The 17,125-nt window shown below is 35.9% G+C and overlaps 1 protein-coding gene and 2 non-coding genes across 3 annotated transcripts; 2 read left to right on the top strand and 1 right to left on the bottom strand.

Annotated features, from left to right (window-relative positions):
- The first annotated feature begins 4,906 nt into the window (after window positions 1–4,906).
- On the top strand, window positions 4,907–5,025 carry LOC134825819 (5S ribosomal RNA). The gene has a single exon (XR_010161618.1). It is a non-coding gene; the product is annotated as a 5S ribosomal RNA (ribosomal RNA).
- A 3,070-nt stretch (window positions 5,026–8,095) lies between these two features.
- On the bottom strand, window positions 8,096–8,214 carry LOC134825818 (5S ribosomal RNA). Its single transcript, XR_010161617.1, has one exon. It is a non-coding gene; the product is annotated as a 5S ribosomal RNA (ribosomal RNA).
- Window positions 8,215–9,824: 1,610 nt separating this feature from the next.
- LOC134825817 (uncharacterized) lies at window positions 9,825–14,582 on the top strand. The gene has a single exon (XM_063838018.1). It carries the CDS (start codon window positions 10,082–10,084, stop codon window positions 11,690–11,692), a length of 1,611 nt encoding a protein of 536 aa, XP_063694088.1. The 5' UTR covers window positions 9,825–10,081; the 3' UTR covers window positions 11,693–14,582.
- The last annotated feature ends 2,543 nt before the right edge of the window (window positions 14,583–17,125 follow it).

Raw genomic sequence — 17,125 nt, 5'->3', positions numbered from 1 at the left:
TGTGGGTATAATACTCTTGTTTATTCTAACATTTTCATTTCTATAAAAAATTTTTAAAGTTTATGCCAAAAGTATGATTTATTATATTGCCTTAACAGTGTATCTTGCTTAAGGGGGCCGGGGGGGGTCTTCATCAAAATTCTCTCGAAATTGATTTTATAATTGTTTCTGATAGAGGGGAGTGATATCTATCAGCTGCTTTTGGTCCCATGGAAAAATATTGTTCCTAGCCAAAATTATCGCCAGTCAACGGTCAGCGCTCATGTGTAATTGTATTGCGCGAGCGATTTTCAATCGCGCGCCCTGAAAATCGAGTCTAAAAATCTATCTTCTCCTACATTTTTTGAGCAATCACCCTGAAACTTTCAGGATATGTTCTAGGGATCATTTAGAAGATATCTGTCGAGCCGAATTTTGAGATAGGCCTTAGAAGATTTTTTATTCAATTTTTAAAATCTTGGACCTGGAAAAATCGTAAAAAAATGAGGTCCAAGATTTTCAAAATTGAATAAAAAATCTTCTAAGGCCTATCTCAAAATTCGGCTCGACAGATATCTTCTAAATGATCCCTAGAACATATCCTGAAAGTTTCAGGATGATTGCTCAAAAAATGTAGGAGAAGATAGATTTTTAGACTCGATTTTCAGGGCGCGCGATTGAAAATCGCTCGCGCAATACAATTACACATAAGCGCTGACTTTTGACTGGCGATAATTTTGGCTAGGAACAATATTTTTCCATGGGACCAAAAGCAGCTGATAGATATCACTCCCCTCTATCAGAAACAACTATAAAATCAATTTCGAGAGAATTTTGATGAAGACCCCCCCGGCCCCCTTAAGCAGTGTCAATTTTAATACGGTATAAACTAAATACTTCAATCATGAGAATTAAACTCATTATCAAACGTTGTAATCTTGTGGCTCGAACAAAATGGCAAAACTCCAAGGTTAAATTGCTAGGTTTGCTCAGAAGCTAACAAAATATTTGGATTTCTACCGCCTTGATAATATTAGAGAATATTCATTGTTGAGTAAAGAAAAATGAAAATGAGACAAATTGATTCATTTAATCCCTTTAATATTGACTCATTTTACTTTTATATTTGTGTGTGAACGATCTAACATAATGTATTTATGTTTCTTGATATTTTTGATATATGACTATCAGAATAAACTGTTATTAAATAAAATGTGATATTCTATTGAGGCAGATGCCAACCCATCGCGGGTTTAAAGCTACTCCAGCTTCACCAGTCATAGGATTGGTCTGGTATTTTATTAATTGCGCTTTTTCAGAAACACAAAGACAGCAAATTTCTACAGACACGTGCAGATAAGCAATATACTTGTTCAGAGCACCCAGTACTTGAACGGTACTGTGTTCAATGCTAATCAGTTTCAGGGTTTAAAAGGTATAAACGATTTCATTGATTACAATTCAAGATCTAATAAATAAATTAGCTCCAACTTTACTTAACACTACATCGATACATTTTCGTAAAATTCATTAACCATAATATACAGAACATTTTGTGTTTTGAACAAAGATCTTGTTCAGTATAAGTGTGCAGTGTGATTCACACTGTGTGAAAGGACTTAGCAGGACTAAAAAGGTTTATAATCGCAATTGGTCAGATCATGGACTTCCTCAGAAAGTGTTTAGACACTTCCTAAATTGAATTGTACCCGTTATATTCAAATGTGCAGCATGGTGAACCACTTAATGAGATTAGAGACCTCTGTGACCCGTTTTTAAATATCACACTCGCCAAACAGGCGGTAAAGTTTAATTTGTAGTCTCCTTATCTTTTTTTGTGGTCTGCAACAGTTTTTAAATTAAAAATTGCTTGAACCTCCAGTAATGTAGCAGACAACAATGGAAGTGGGTATATATTGGCTACATAATCCTACACAGTACCACTTCACCAGATGGCACCTTTAAAAGGTAGCAGTCAGTCCGAAATATTAGATCATTGTAACACGATACCCTAATTTGTTCACTGCTTCAGAGAACATGTAGTGGCAAGGGTCCATTCCACAAAATAACCTCATCATGTTTCGTTTCAGTTTGCTGTTGCTCAGTGTTCTGTTCATCGACACTCTCCTTACACAGACCTACATATCTGATATCAACAATCAGTACCACAACGCAGTTAACCTCACATTCCATGACAAAGTACTGAACTGTAGGATTGTGAACAGAGGAGGACCACTCTACGACTGGGACACGTGTTTAATGTTCCTCTACATTAACAACAAGTTGGTTAACCACGTGACCGGCATTGTTATCACACACAAGTACAGCGCTCTTCTCAAATCAACTGCTAAATGTGCTGCTAAATGTGAACCTGACCACGGGAGTGATATAATACCGATGGAGCTGGAGATTAACAAGATGGTGTTTATTGGGATGTGCGTGGGAGCTGTAGTCGTGTTCCTCTTGCTGGTTGTTGCGATTGTTTGCGGAGTTAGGCACTGCAGAAGTAATTACAGAAGACTACCTCAACACAGTCCGGACACTGAGTCAGACAAAAAAGATATTCCTCTCACTGGTAGCAGTGGCTCGGTGTGCTGAACGTGATTATTCTATAGGACAAAATAAAACTATATAGTTTATTTTAACAGTTAATATTACATGAACTTTGAAGTAACAACTTTACACTTCAGTGTTTGTCCCACCAGGCCAGGGCAGATTATATATATAGAGCAGATTATGATACTAATATTTATATTGCGGCCCCAACGTAAATGTAGCTCCTGCTATGAGTTGCCGAGTTGGATCAGCCGAATTAATTATTATATAATCAAGTTTATTTTTATAGTTTAGTTAAGAACTTTATCATCCAGCCACACAGTATGCAACTTACATATATTGCAATACCATTTTGTCCACTAGTTTTTTATGACAGTGTAATTTTGCATGGCTGAAATTGAAGGTTTAATTCTCATATTATATAATATAATGATTGATTGAATCTTCAAATAAAACAAATATTGAATTTAGATTAAAGTGGTAAGTATGGTAAGTAATAGAATTTTTCAGCAGAGGAACGGAATTTTCCAGATCTAGCAAACCTCCTTAATAAATGTTAATATTCTGTGGGCACGCTAAATCTTTAAATCTTACCAGATCTGTCATCTCTGGTAAAATTATAAAGTTGTTAAAGCTTTTAAACTACATTTATACGAACTATAATTGATACGTTACATTTATTTCTTAAACATTTTTCTCAACATCACTAACAATAAGTATCTTTTTAATAACTACGCTTGTGCTGAATATGGAATGCCAAAATTAGCTAGATTAAAATTTCCCCGACCTGATCTAACCTGTTAAACCTAATGCTGTTTGGTATACATTTGTATAATATATTGCATTGCATGACAAAGTAGCTTAACTTTAAGTATAATTTCAAAGAAAACAAACTTATTTTATCTTAATAGAGCTCCTACCCTCTTGTATGTTAAGTCCTATATTATGTGAAGACTCCCACAGTACACTTTTATCATTTAATTTGTTAAATATCCATACAAAATAATTTGGTTTCTCTTGTATCATTTGATATTAAGTAACGCTTTTAGTTCAATCTGATCACAGAGATTAATCATTTGAACTGAAGAATAGAATGTTTATAAAGTTAGTTGTGTAAATTGTAAAAGCTAACAAACATAATGAACTTACGAAGGGTGAGGTTCTCGCCAGGTAGCTGAACGAAGGAACCATGAGCCTGTTGGTGAGAGCTCTGGGGTACTCGGTCCTGTTCTACAACATCAACCCGATCCACTTCCTTACTTTGTTCATACTGCCCTGAAAAGCCAGCGAAATGAGTATACAATCAATATTTAGAGCACACAAAATATGTGAAACATGAACTTGACTGACTATAACTTTTATTTTAAAAACAACCGCCTACATACTGTATATATACATTTACATAAATATAAATTGTCATTAGTATACATACATTAAGAAACAAATCTAAATTGAAAGAAGGGAACTGTCCTATGCAATTTGCATTATGCAAGGGCTAATTCAACCCTGGCGCGTGGGGACACGTTTTTGCTAGTAGTTTGCGACATTATTTTACGGGTATCGAATCTCGCGACTTCAACGAAGTCCTGGGGACACGTTTTCAATAATTGATAATATTTTCAGCCCCTATCGTTTTAAGCATCGTTAGGGCTTTCCCAGAAACTAACTCTCATCATCCTAGGATAATCGTGTGTCGCACAGCACCTCTTTCAGTAACGAGAGTAGTCGCATGCAGTCCAGAATGACGTGTACGTTTCGGTCACCTGTGGAAAAAGGAAGTGAGATATCAAAAATCTGAGAAAAACCCGTTGGATAAAAGCCTTTCAGGTAGATGCTAGTCAAGATTTCATCTCTTTAGACCTTAAGATGGCTTCTAACACCTCGTCAAAAGTTTTTAAAAGTAAATTTTACTCGCGACTATCAAAAAGCAACAAAAACGTGTCCCCAATTTGCTTTTTTGAGCGCGCCAAGATCAGCGCACCGAGCTGATCTAGCTACTATGAACAGGCACACAAAAATATCAGTGAATATAAGTGATTTCGGTTATTGGAGTAATTTCATCAGAGCAGTCACATTTTTGATGGTGATTAATACTTTAATAACATTCCACAACAAGGCAACCATTAACTATGTAGTGTGTACCGTGTGCAGTGTGAAGTATAATATAGAGTTGGCATGAAGTTAACAGTTTACTTATCACGAAGTTTAATTAGAAGATAAGGAAAATATTGTATTGTTATCTGTCAAAGGAATTTAATGTATTCTAACAACTTGTTCTTATAATAACTAATCGATGAACCACATACAGGGTTGGTGTGAGTGTAAGAATTTGTGTGAGAAGATATATAGAGAAGCAAAATTCAACATCACTGGATACGGCCATACTCGGTTGAATACACCCCATCTCGTTTGATCTGGGAAGTTAAGCAACTGCAGGCCGGGTTAGTACTTGGATGGGTGACCGCCTGGGAATTCCCGGTGCCGTATCCTTTTGTTATATTTTCGAAGAATTGCTTTACTGAACAGAAGAATTGTGTATGGCTTTTACAGAATTGCAGTGATTATTAATAATATCATTTTATCCTAAGCAATATAGTCTATGTTCAAACGGAAGGAAATATTTCCAAATGTCAGAATAACATTGCTTAGAATAGTATAGCTACTAAGTTTTGTCTGAAAAGGGCTTTTTTGTTTCATTATAAGATCTATCTTAAACATTCTGCTTAAAATTAACTAGAATGTATTCTTAAGTTAACTTGAAGAGTACTGCAAGGTATCCTGGAGTTACCTTGAAAAGTACTACAAGGTATCCTGAAGTTAACTTGAAGAGTACTACAAGGTATCCTGAAGTTAACTTGGAGAGTACTGCAAAGTATCCTGTAGATAACTCGAAGAGTACTGCAAGGTATCCTGAAGTTAACTCGAAGAGTGCTACAAGGTATCCTGAAGTTAACTTGGAGAGTACTGCAAAGTATCCTGTAGATAACTCGAGGAGTACTGCAAGGTATCCTGAAGTTAACTTGAAGAGTACTGCAAGGTATCCTGAAGTTACCTTGAAGAGTACTGCAAGGTATCCTGGAGTTACCTTGAAGAATACTACAAGATATTCTGAAGTTAACTTGAATAGTACTACAAGGTATCCTGAAGTTAACTTGAAGAGTACTACAAGATATCCTGAAGTTAACTTAAAAAGTGATACAAGATATCCTGAAGTTACCTTGAAGAGTACTACAAGGTATCCTGAAGTTAACTTGAAGAGTACTACAAAGTACAAGGTGTCCTAAAATTAACTAGAATGTATTCTAAAGTTAACTTGCAAGTTATACTGCAAATCCGAGAGGCGATAAAATTTCAAATATATCGGGACCGATATAATTGGAAGACGACACATATCTAATTTTAGGTCAACTTCATGCTTTCTGTCAGTTAACTTCAGGATCAGATCAGCTTTATCATAATTTAATCCAAGTTTGCGTGCAGGCTACCACAATAACAACAACATAGAGGTTGTTATAGGTTTAATTAAGTATATAATAGAGGATAATTTGAAGGTAACTTGTAGTTCTCTTTAAAGTTAACTTCAGGATACCTTGTAGTACTCTTCAAGTTAACTTCAGGATACCTTGTAGTACTCTTCAAGTTAACTTCAGGATACCTTGTAGTACTCTTCAAGTTAATTTCAAGATACCTTGCAGTTATACTCTTCAAGTTAACTTTAGGATACATTGCATTGTAGTACTTTTTAAGTTAACTTCAGGATACCTTGTATCACTTTTTAAGTTAACTCCAGGATACCTTGTAGTACTCTTCAAGTTAACTTCAGGATACCTTGCAGTACTCCTCAAGTTAACTTCAGGATATCTTGTAGTACTCTTCAAGTTAACTTCAGGATACCTTGCAGTACTCTTCAAGTTAACTTCAGGATATCTTGCAGTACTCTTCAAGTTAACTTCAGGATACCTTGCAGTACTCCTCAAGTTAATTTCAGGATACCTTGCAGTACTCTTCGAGTTATCTACAGGATACCTTGTAGTACTCTTCAAGTTAACTTCAGGAAACCTTGTAGTACTCTTCAAGTTAACTTCAGGATACCTTAATTGTAGTACTCTTCAAGTTAACTTCAGGATACCTTGCAGTACTCTTCAAGTTAACTTCAGGATACCTTGCAGTACTCTTCAAGTTAACTTCAGGATACCTTGTAGTACTCTTCAAGTTAACTTCGGGATACCTTAATTGTAGTACTCTTCAAGTTAACTTCAGGATACCTTGTAGTACTCTTCAAGTTAATTTCAAGATACCTTGCAGTTATACTCTTCAAGTTAACTTCAGGATACATTGCATTGTAGTACTTTTTAAGTTAACTTCAGGATATCTTGTATCACTTTTTAAGTTAACTCCAGGATACCTTGTAGTACTCTTCAAGTTAACTTCAGGATACCTTGCAGTACTCTTCGAGTTATCTACAGGATACCTTGTAGTACTCTTCAAGTTAACTTCAGGAAACCTTGTAGTACTCTTCAAGTTAACTTCAGGATACCTTAATTGTAGTACTCTTCAAGTTAACTTCAGGATACCTTGTAGTACTCTTCAAGTTAATTTCAAGATACCTTGCAGTTATACTCTTCAAGTTAACTTCAGGATACATTGCATTGTAGTACTTTTTAAGTTAACTTCAGGATATCTTGTATCACTTTTTAAGTTAACTTCAGGATACCTTGTAGTATTCTTCAAGTTAAATTCAGGATACCTTGCAGTACTCTTCGAGTTATCTACAGGATACCTTGCAGAACTCTTCAAGTTAATTTCAAGATACCTTGCACTTTGCAGTTATACTCTTCAAGTTAACTTCAGGATACATTGCATTGTAGTGCTTTTTAAGTTAACTTCAGGATACCTTGTATCACTTTTTAAGTTAACTCCAGGATACCTAATTGTAGTACTCTTCAAGTTTATTTCAAGATACCTTGCAGCTTGCAGTTATACTCTTCAAGTTAACTTCAGGATACATTGCATATTGTAGTACTTTTTAAGTTAACTCCAGGATACCTTGTAGTACTCTTCAAGTTAACTTCAGGATACCTTGCAGTACTCTTCAAGTTAACTTCAGGATACCTTGTAGGACTCTTCAAGTTAACTTCAGGATACCTTGCAGTACTCTTCGAGTTATCTACAGGATACTTTGCAGTACTCTCCAAGTTAACTTCAGGATACCTTGTAGTACTCTTCAAATTAAGTTCAGGATACCTTGTAGTACTTTTCAAGGTAACTGCAGGATACCTTGCAGTACTCTTCAAGTTAACTTAAGAATACATTCTAGTTAATTTTAAGCAGAATGTTTAAGATAGATCTTAGAATGAAACAAAAAAGCCCTTTTCAGACAAAACTTAGTAGCTATACTATTCTAAGCAATGTTATTCTGACATTTGGAAATATTTCCTTCCGTTTGAACATAGACTATATTGCTTAGGATAAAATGATATTATTAATAATCACTGCAATTCTGTAAAAGCCATACACAATTCTTCTGTTCAGTAAAGCAATTCTTCGAAAATATAACAAAAGGATACGGCACCGGGAATTCCCAGGCGGTCACCCATCCAAGTACTAACCCGGCCTGCAGTTGCTTAACTTCCCAGATCAAACGAGATGGGGTGTATTCAACCGAGTATGGCCGTATCCAGTGATGTTGAATTTTGCTTCTCTATATATCTTCTCACACAAATTCTTACACTCACACCAACCCTGTATGTGGTTCATCGATTAGTTATTATAAGAACAAGTTGTTAGAATACATTAAATTCCTTTGACAGATAACAATACAATATTTTCCTTATCTTCTAATTAAACTTCGTGATAAGTAAACTGTTAACTTCATGCCAACTCTATATTATACTTCACACTGCACACGGTACACACTACATAGTTAATGGTTGCCTTGTTGTGGAATGTTATTAAAGTATTAATCACCATCAAAAATGTGACTGCTCTGATGAAATTACTCCAATAACCGAAATCACTTATATTCACTGATATTTTTGTGTGCCTGTTCATAGTAGCTAGATCAGCTCGGTGCGCTGATCTTGGCGCGCTCAAAAAAGCAAATTGGGGACACGTTTTTGTTGCTTTTTGATAGTCGCGAGTAAAATTTACTTTTAAAAACTTTTGACGAGGTGTTAGAAGCCATCTTAAGGTCTAAAGAGATGAAATCTTGACTAGCATCTACCTGAAAGGCTTTTATCCAACGGGTTTTTCTCAGATTTTTGATATCTCACTTCCTTTTTCCACAGGTGACCGAAACGTACACGTCATTCTGGACTGCATGCGACTACTCTCGTTACTGAAAGAGGTGCTGTGCGACACACGATTATCCTAGGATGATGAGAGTTAGTTTCTGGGAAAGCCCTAACGATGCTTAAAACGATAGGGGCTGAAAATATTATCAATTATTGAAAACGTGTCCCCAGGACTTCGTTGAAGTCGCGAGATTCGATACCCGTAAAATAATGTCGCAAACTACTAGCAAAAACGTGTCCCCACGCGCCAGGGTTGTAATTGACTGTTTAGTGTTTACTTCATACCTGTTTCATGCTCATCGACAGTAGACATTTGCATTGTTGCAGACTTTTTTGTATCTCGCTAAAACAGTTCTACATAACCTTGGGATATTGCAGTCTTAAAATAGCTTCAGTGATCAACTTTCATTCCAGTGAAGCATTGGAGGGTATCACGTGCATGATATTTCATTGAATTGTATTCGATAAATTATTAATGTTGAAGAAATATTTATATATTTTTTCATATAATGTGATGATACTTTGTAGACATGTGTGATGAACTGATGATGTGATGTCATAATTTTTACTGGCTTACTTACTGACTTAATTAGCAAATTTTTAGATGGGCAGCCAAAAAATTCAGCAGGGGGCGGCACAAAAAATATGTTTTGCCACCGACCAACTACAAATCCTGTGCACACCGATCACAATGGGTTCATCAGGACTAAACGGCTGCCAGACTTTGGGTAAGGAGTGATATGACCACCATATACGTCATCCCAGGAACCAACTATTTAGCTATCATCGCTCAATAATCGTTTTGGTATCGACGCTACATACTTTTATTTTCCGACTATAAAGCTGACTTAAGAAACCAGGGAATTAATTTTACCTTCCTAACATTAAATCGTTGATTTTATTTTTAATACTTTCAACACTACTATATAACAAATAATTTGAGGACCCCTAGTGGGAATTAACACCTCAATCAAATGTAGCAACCATTACAGGTTGTATGTCGATGTAAATGGTTGTTGCACGATAGTTTATTTAAAGACATCCTAAAGACTATCAGACATCGTTTTTAAGAGCTGTTAACTCCCATCTATCACCTATCACCCATCTATCACCTAAAGAATATCAGACACCACTCATTCCCATCTTCTGAATTGCTGCAAAGGTACTGTAATCAACAACTAAATAACTATAAACAGTAGCATCGGTTTTAGACTCTATCCTGAATTCTTTGCATTATTGTGTTTATTTGAACTATGTCCGGTATCCCAATCAGAAATTACAGCCTTCGTGACAGACCTAACAGTGCAAAAGCAAAATGTTCTACCTGTGTATCACTAAGTCTTGAAAACGACAATTTGAGGAGACAAATTGCTCGTCTAACCAAACTTACCCAAGGCTCAGGCCATGACAAAATTGCGGTTCCATTCTCTTGCGGGGACAATGTTCTTATCTCTGAACATGAATCAGAAACTCAAAACTGTGAAGTTAGCAGTGTGACTGAACTTAATAGCAACCCATCTCTTGTGAATTCTTCTGATGTTAACAAACAATCTTCAACCAGTGTTAACGTTGTGGGTAAGTCCATCAATCCATATCATGATTTGAGTCGAGGTGTATTCAGGTTTGTTGATACTCTCAAGTTGGATATGGAAACACAATACACACAAACGTTTAACAATAGGGCTGTAGCATACTATGGGGATTTCCCATATGCCTACAATGGAGGCTTCCATAACACAAGGCCGTTAAATGACAATCCCTTATTAAAGTCTATTTTAGAACGTTTACGCTCACAGTTCCCAAGTCTGATATTTAACAGCGCCATGATCACTAAGTATGAAAATGGCAAGCAAGGAATACCATTCCATTCAGATGATGAGAGGTCCATATCACCAGGCTCCATGATTTCCACCATATCGTTAGGAGCAACAAGAGTCCTCAGTTTTAGGTCTAAAAGCAAAGTCCACGTTGCCAATCTTACTCTCTCCCATGGCGACATAATGATTATGACCAGAAAATCTCAGGACAGCTTTGAACACAGCCTTATTCAGGACCATACTGATGACATGAGAATTAGCATTACTCTGCGCCAGATTGATGGCAGTGCAACCTTGTCTGCTCCACCCGATACCTCAAGTAAGCCTTTCGTTACTGTAGGAGAAACTGAACCCTCAATCAAAGGGAAATCATCACCCAACAAAATCACTCATAAGAGCACCGTATCCCCTGCTTCAGTCAAAAGCAAATCCCTTGCTGTGTATGTTAGCTCAAGCATGTTCTCCAAGTTAGATGCTACAAAACTATCCTCTGCTCATCAAGAAGCACATGTATTTCACTATCCTGGTGGCATTGCAAACGGTATCAATGAACGCTTCCACTCAGATGAAAGAAAGAGGTCAATTGATGCAAATAATGTGAAGACCATCGTACTCATGTGTGGAACTAATGATGTGGACTTAATCCTAGAGAGTCCTCGACACATGAGGAATAGATTATTGTCACCCGATGAGTTCACAGGAAAAGCAAAGGCCCTTGATAACACCAATCGCTCTATTGATAATCTGATCCAGTCACTTCACTCGTGGGCTCCAGCTGCAAAAATTAAGATCATAAACATTTTACCAAGAGAAAGTTTTGCTAGAAATAAAGTGATAAATGACATCAATATCTTTTTATCTAAGATTCCTTCCAAATACTCGTTTGTTAGCTTTATACCCACAGAGATGAATCGATTTTTGTTTAGTGATAGATCTGGATTTAGGAAATCATCTTGTTTTAGTAGATTTGGGGAAGACAATGTGCATCTAAACAGCGATGGTATCTTTAAACTAGCAAAGCACATCAAGTACCATGCTCACCATTGAAATCGACATGACATTTCCACCTGAATATTTATTTTGATTTCAAGTTTAAAACTTTTCTATTGAAAATATTTACAGGCGGATAATTTTCACCTGATTTTAGTTTAATCAGACACAACGACTAACACGTTTTGTGAAATGACAAATATTCACAACTCAGCTGACAAATTTCATAACCTTTGCATTGGTCACTGTAACATTCAAGGTGGTCTCCTAAATTTAGCTAAAAGTAATGAACTTACTCAACTCATTCGAGATCATAAGCTAGACATACTTTCCCTAAATGAGATGAATCTTAATGATACTATTGACACAGACACCATAAATATTCCTTCCTCCTTCAACATTATGCGATGCGACAGGCCAAACAGTTCTAGGGGTGGTTGTGGCTTAATGATAAACAAAAAACTAGCTTACACAGAATTAGTTATGGATAGTAAGCTTGATAACATTGAAGCATTATGGGTGAAGCTTAAGAATAGCAAGATCAATGTTTGCTGCTTCTATCGCTCTGGAAATTATTGCAGTGTTGATAACTTTATTGAGTACATTCATTTTTGCATGAAAAAATTGAACGGGAAAAAGGTTATCTGGATTGGGGATATAAACATTGACCAGAATAATATCTCATCAACCCAGTACAAAAAATTAGATATGACCTTGAGATGTTACAATCTAGTTCAAACCATTCAAGGGATAACTAGAGTTGCTAAACGTGGAGACAATTTTACCCAGACTACTATTGATGTAATATTCACTAACTGTTATGCAGATTTTGTTCAATCTTCTGTTCTTGATGAACGTATTGGGGATCATCAAGCTATTATGTGTGAGATAGATTGTAAAGTACCTATAGCTCCTAAATTTGAAAAGGTTGAAATTAGAAATCATTGTAAACGTAATGTTAAACAATTCTTAGACTATCTAGATACCTGTTCTGATTACAGTCCACTATTGGAAAGTACAGATGTTGAAGCTATCACTGCTGGCCTTTGTCATCATATTGAACAGGCATATGCAACCTTCTTCCCTTGCAAGACCATAGAAAGGCATGAAAAGTTCATACATAAACCTTCTACTGAACTTTTAAATGCCATTAATCATACACATTTTCTTCTAAAGAAATTCCGTAAAAAGAAGGATAAGAGAGACAATGGAAATTGCAATAAATGTGGTATATGTAGCAAATGTATAAAGTGTAATGAGGCCTGGGATTGCTACAAGATTCAGAGAAATATTAGAAATAAATTAGCTAAAACCTGCAAAAAGGCTAATGTAATCGATGATCTACAAGTTAAAAGTGCCAAGAATGATCTTAAAGGGGTATGGAAAACTATCAAACTGGCATCAAATATGACCCCTGGTACAACTAATTGTCAAACTATCAATGAGAATGATCCTGAGCTATTTAACTTTCATTTTGCAAATGTTGGATCAAGATTACAAAATCAGGCCCCCAGTATTGAAAGAGTTAGTTTTACTGATTTTTTACCTCCTAGAACTTCTAACATCTCATTTGATAGATTCCAAGAAATAAATGAAACTGATATCCTAATGTATGTCGAAACGCTCAAGAATGACAAGGCCTCATATGACGATGTGCCTCTATTTTTACTTAAGCAAGCTGTACCACACATAGTTGAGCCACTGACCCATATTGTCAATTTGAGCCTTAATACAGGTGTTGTACCAACCCTTTGTAAAAAAGCTAGAGTAACTCCCATCCATAAGGCAGGAATGAAAGATGATCCTAATAATTACAGGCCAATATCCATCCTTCCACTTGTAGGAAAACTTATAGAATACTTTGTCGGCAAGCAACTCACTGATTACATGGAAGAGAACAAACTTTTCATCCGGCATCAATATGGCTTTCGGAAAAATCACTCCACAACTTATTTGATGTACGATCTGATGGACGAAATATATATGAGTAAATCTAAGTCTTATAAACCAGGAATCATCTTTCTTGATCTTAAGAAGGCCTTTGACACAGTGAATCATGAAATATTGCTTCAAAAATTGGCATATTATGGAATTGGTGGCATTGCTTTAACCTGGTTTAAGAACTTCTTATCTTGTAGATATCAATGCACTAGGATCAATGGCAAACTAAGCTCATTTTTAGAAGTTCTGAGTGGTGTACCACAAGGAAGCATCATTGGGCCTATATTATTTAGTATCTTCATAAATGACATCATTTATGCCTGTAACCTATCTAAGCCCTTTCTATTTGCAGATGATGGTGCACTATTCTTTGATCAAACCTGCAGAAGCACATTTATAAACATGAAAATAGAACTTATGACAATCTTTAAATGGCTCAGTGTAAATAAATTATCACTCAATGAAAAGAAGACTGAATTCCTATTGTTTGATTCTGTTGATCAACATGATGAATTAACCATTGAATGTAATGAGGTAACTTTCACAATCAAGGAGTGCAAAGAGACAAAATATCTTGGCCTCATTCTAGATAGTAAATTAAACTTCAAAAGCCATGTAGATTATATTATTAAGAAGGTCATGAAGAGAATTGGTGCCATGTATAGAAGTAAAGCACTGCTACCCATTAAATATAGGAAAATGTTTGCCAATGCACTCATGTTGCCACAATTCGATTATTTAGACACGATCTATTGTAGAGCTGGCAAGACAAAACTTGCTGAACTTGACACTCTGTACAAAAAGGTAGCCAAAATAGCTCTCAACGTTCCACAAACAGAGAGCAGCCTTAATGTTTATAGAGACATGAAATGGTTACCACTCCATCTTAGACGACAACTCCATCTGTCAAATTATATGTTTAGAATCATCCATGACAATTGTCCTACAAACTTTATGAACAAATTTAGTTACATATCAGGAGGTAGTAGGAGCGGCGAAAGCTGCAACCTATATGTTAATAGATCAACATCACATAAAAACTTTCAATACTTGGGGGCAAAATGTTGGAATAATGTTCCAACAGATCTACGAAATCTGCCCGATGTTAAAAGCTTTAGTGATTCGTATAAGAAACAGCTACTCTCATCTATAACAACAGACCCTAATTATACCGTCGACAATTCATATGACAAATTTTACACTGCAATCATAGTCGACGATAACTAAGTATCTTCTAATTCTTTTAAATCTGAGGCATATATAATTGATGTATCGAAAGAATTTTCCTTTTTTTACCACCTTACCATTTTGATTGATTTTGCACATGACTGACATGTTTTAACTGGAGAAAGGGTTCGCACAGTGGTAGTTTTATAAACCACTTTTAATTTATTGACCTATTATACCTAGTGGTAGTTTTATAGACCACATTTAATTTATTTACTTATTATACTTAGTATTTATTTTTGGTGACTGTATCACCCAGTTTTAACATTTGATAATTGTACATTTTATTGACGACACATTGACTGAATGTTATTTTATATTCTAATTTATATTCTAGATATTTTATTTATTTTTCAACAGACGACAACTTCCTGTTTTTTCTTCTATATAAGTTACTCATATCTCTTTTACAGACTTTTTTACAAGGACATTGACAGATGATACTCACATTAGGCATTCATTATTGCATCTAAATTATTTCACTTGCATTAGGTTTAGAAATTTATTCTCTGGTTAACAGATTTCAAATGTTTAATTAATTTGTAGTATGACAGTAAGGTATATAAGAAGTTATTTAATTTTGCCTGGGCTATTATATTGACTATTGAGGTTTAATGATGATATGGAATTTGAATTCTATATAAATTTACACTATGTGGTTGGGGCATTTTGCATAGTAAATATGGTTACTACTCCTATATATCATATTATTTGATTGGTATTCGATTTCTGATTATTTCTCTAGGAATATGATTATTATATCTCAATTTGGCTTTAGGTAGGGTGCCCCGCTAAAAGAACTGGATTCTTCCAGGAAGCATCCCGTGCACAGACCTTGGTCTACATATATATTAAATTATTAACCATTCATTCTGTATGTGCACGAAAATTTATTTCAATCAATATCCCTTTATTTTATTTTATTTATTTTTCAATACATTCCAGTGCATTGTGCAGAAAGCTGGAGATTAAAAAATTTGGAAGCATGTAGGGATTTAGACCTGATATCGACCGCATATACTAACAAGAATTGCGCCCGTTGTTTCGTCTTGGCGGACGCTAGATTTCCATTTCACTATAACTATTAATATTAGCTCTAATCAGCTCACCTTATAATAATAATATTGAAACATCAATACACTACGCGTGCCACGTTCAAGTTGGGCTTATTACAAAATATTATACATTACTAGTATTGAGTATACATTAAAATACGCTCGAGCGCCGCGCATTCATTGACCACAGACTAGCTATACACCACATCTCCGCAAGCAATCCTCGCGCGCGTGCGCGCGGCAAGTTGACATGGTAACGAACGGAAGCAACACGACATATATTTGACCCACCTACTGCAATCCCCAAAATCCACGTTTTTCTGCAAAAACGTCCATTCGTAACCTTTCACTATTGCCTTTTTTCAAAAGGGTGAAAAGGAAAAAATACTCTAGCACAATTGTAACTGCAGTTTTACAGAACTCTAAATGCTTAATGAACACACTTGCAGGTACCACCCGTATTCAGGGACAAAAGGAAATCGCGATTTTTTCCATTATTTACGACAAATTTTATGTATAGTTTAATGTATAGTCTGTTAAAATTCGCGATATCGCGATTTTTGGCCAAAATAATCGCGAAATCCTTTTGTCCCTGCCCGTATTCACACTCAGACCTGAGTTTAGTCATTTTCTGATACGAGATTAGGGACGGGTTCTATAAACAAACAAACAAACAAACAAACATACGTCATCAAGTAATTAACATACAAGCTTGAAGCATCGTTGGAAATGAGAGAAGCTGACATTGGGGAACCAATCAATTAGCCTATGCATATGCAAGAACCACCTGAGAAATAGTAACCGTGATCTGTGAATCGAGCAGAGAGATCATGTTCTCTTCTTAGTTTATAGCTTCTATGTACAGAGTTGTCATATGATCTAGCCCATTTCTAGGTCAATTATATTCAATCCATGGATCACATCACTAATTATACGTCACTGATTGGTGACGTGATCTGACCCCTCTTGGGGGCCAAATCAGTTTCCTTACCCAAAGTCTCCTAGCTAATGTTGCTTTCGAAAAGTACAACAAAGTTTGGCTGGAAAAGTCCCGAATTTCACTGGACACCAAAGTGAAATTATACGAGGCCCTTGTTATCCCAGTACTGCTGTACAACTGCAATAGCTGGGCCGCTCCAGAGAAAATCCTTCAGAAAGTGGATGTGTGTCAGCGCAAACATTTGAGGCGGATAATGAACTCCACTTATCTTCGAATCATCAGTAACCGAGACCTTTATGCTCGTTGTGGGGTGACTCCATTAACAGA

This window comes from Bolinopsis microptera, unplaced genomic scaffold (genome assembly GCF_026151205.1).
Source record: "Bolinopsis microptera isolate Bmic1 unplaced genomic scaffold, MBARI_Bmic_1.0 sca117, whole genome shotgun sequence".
Lineage (NCBI taxonomy): Eukaryota > Metazoa > Ctenophora > Tentaculata > Lobata > Bolinopsidae > Bolinopsis > Bolinopsis microptera.
This window is presented reverse-complemented; position numbering and strand designations above follow the sequence as displayed.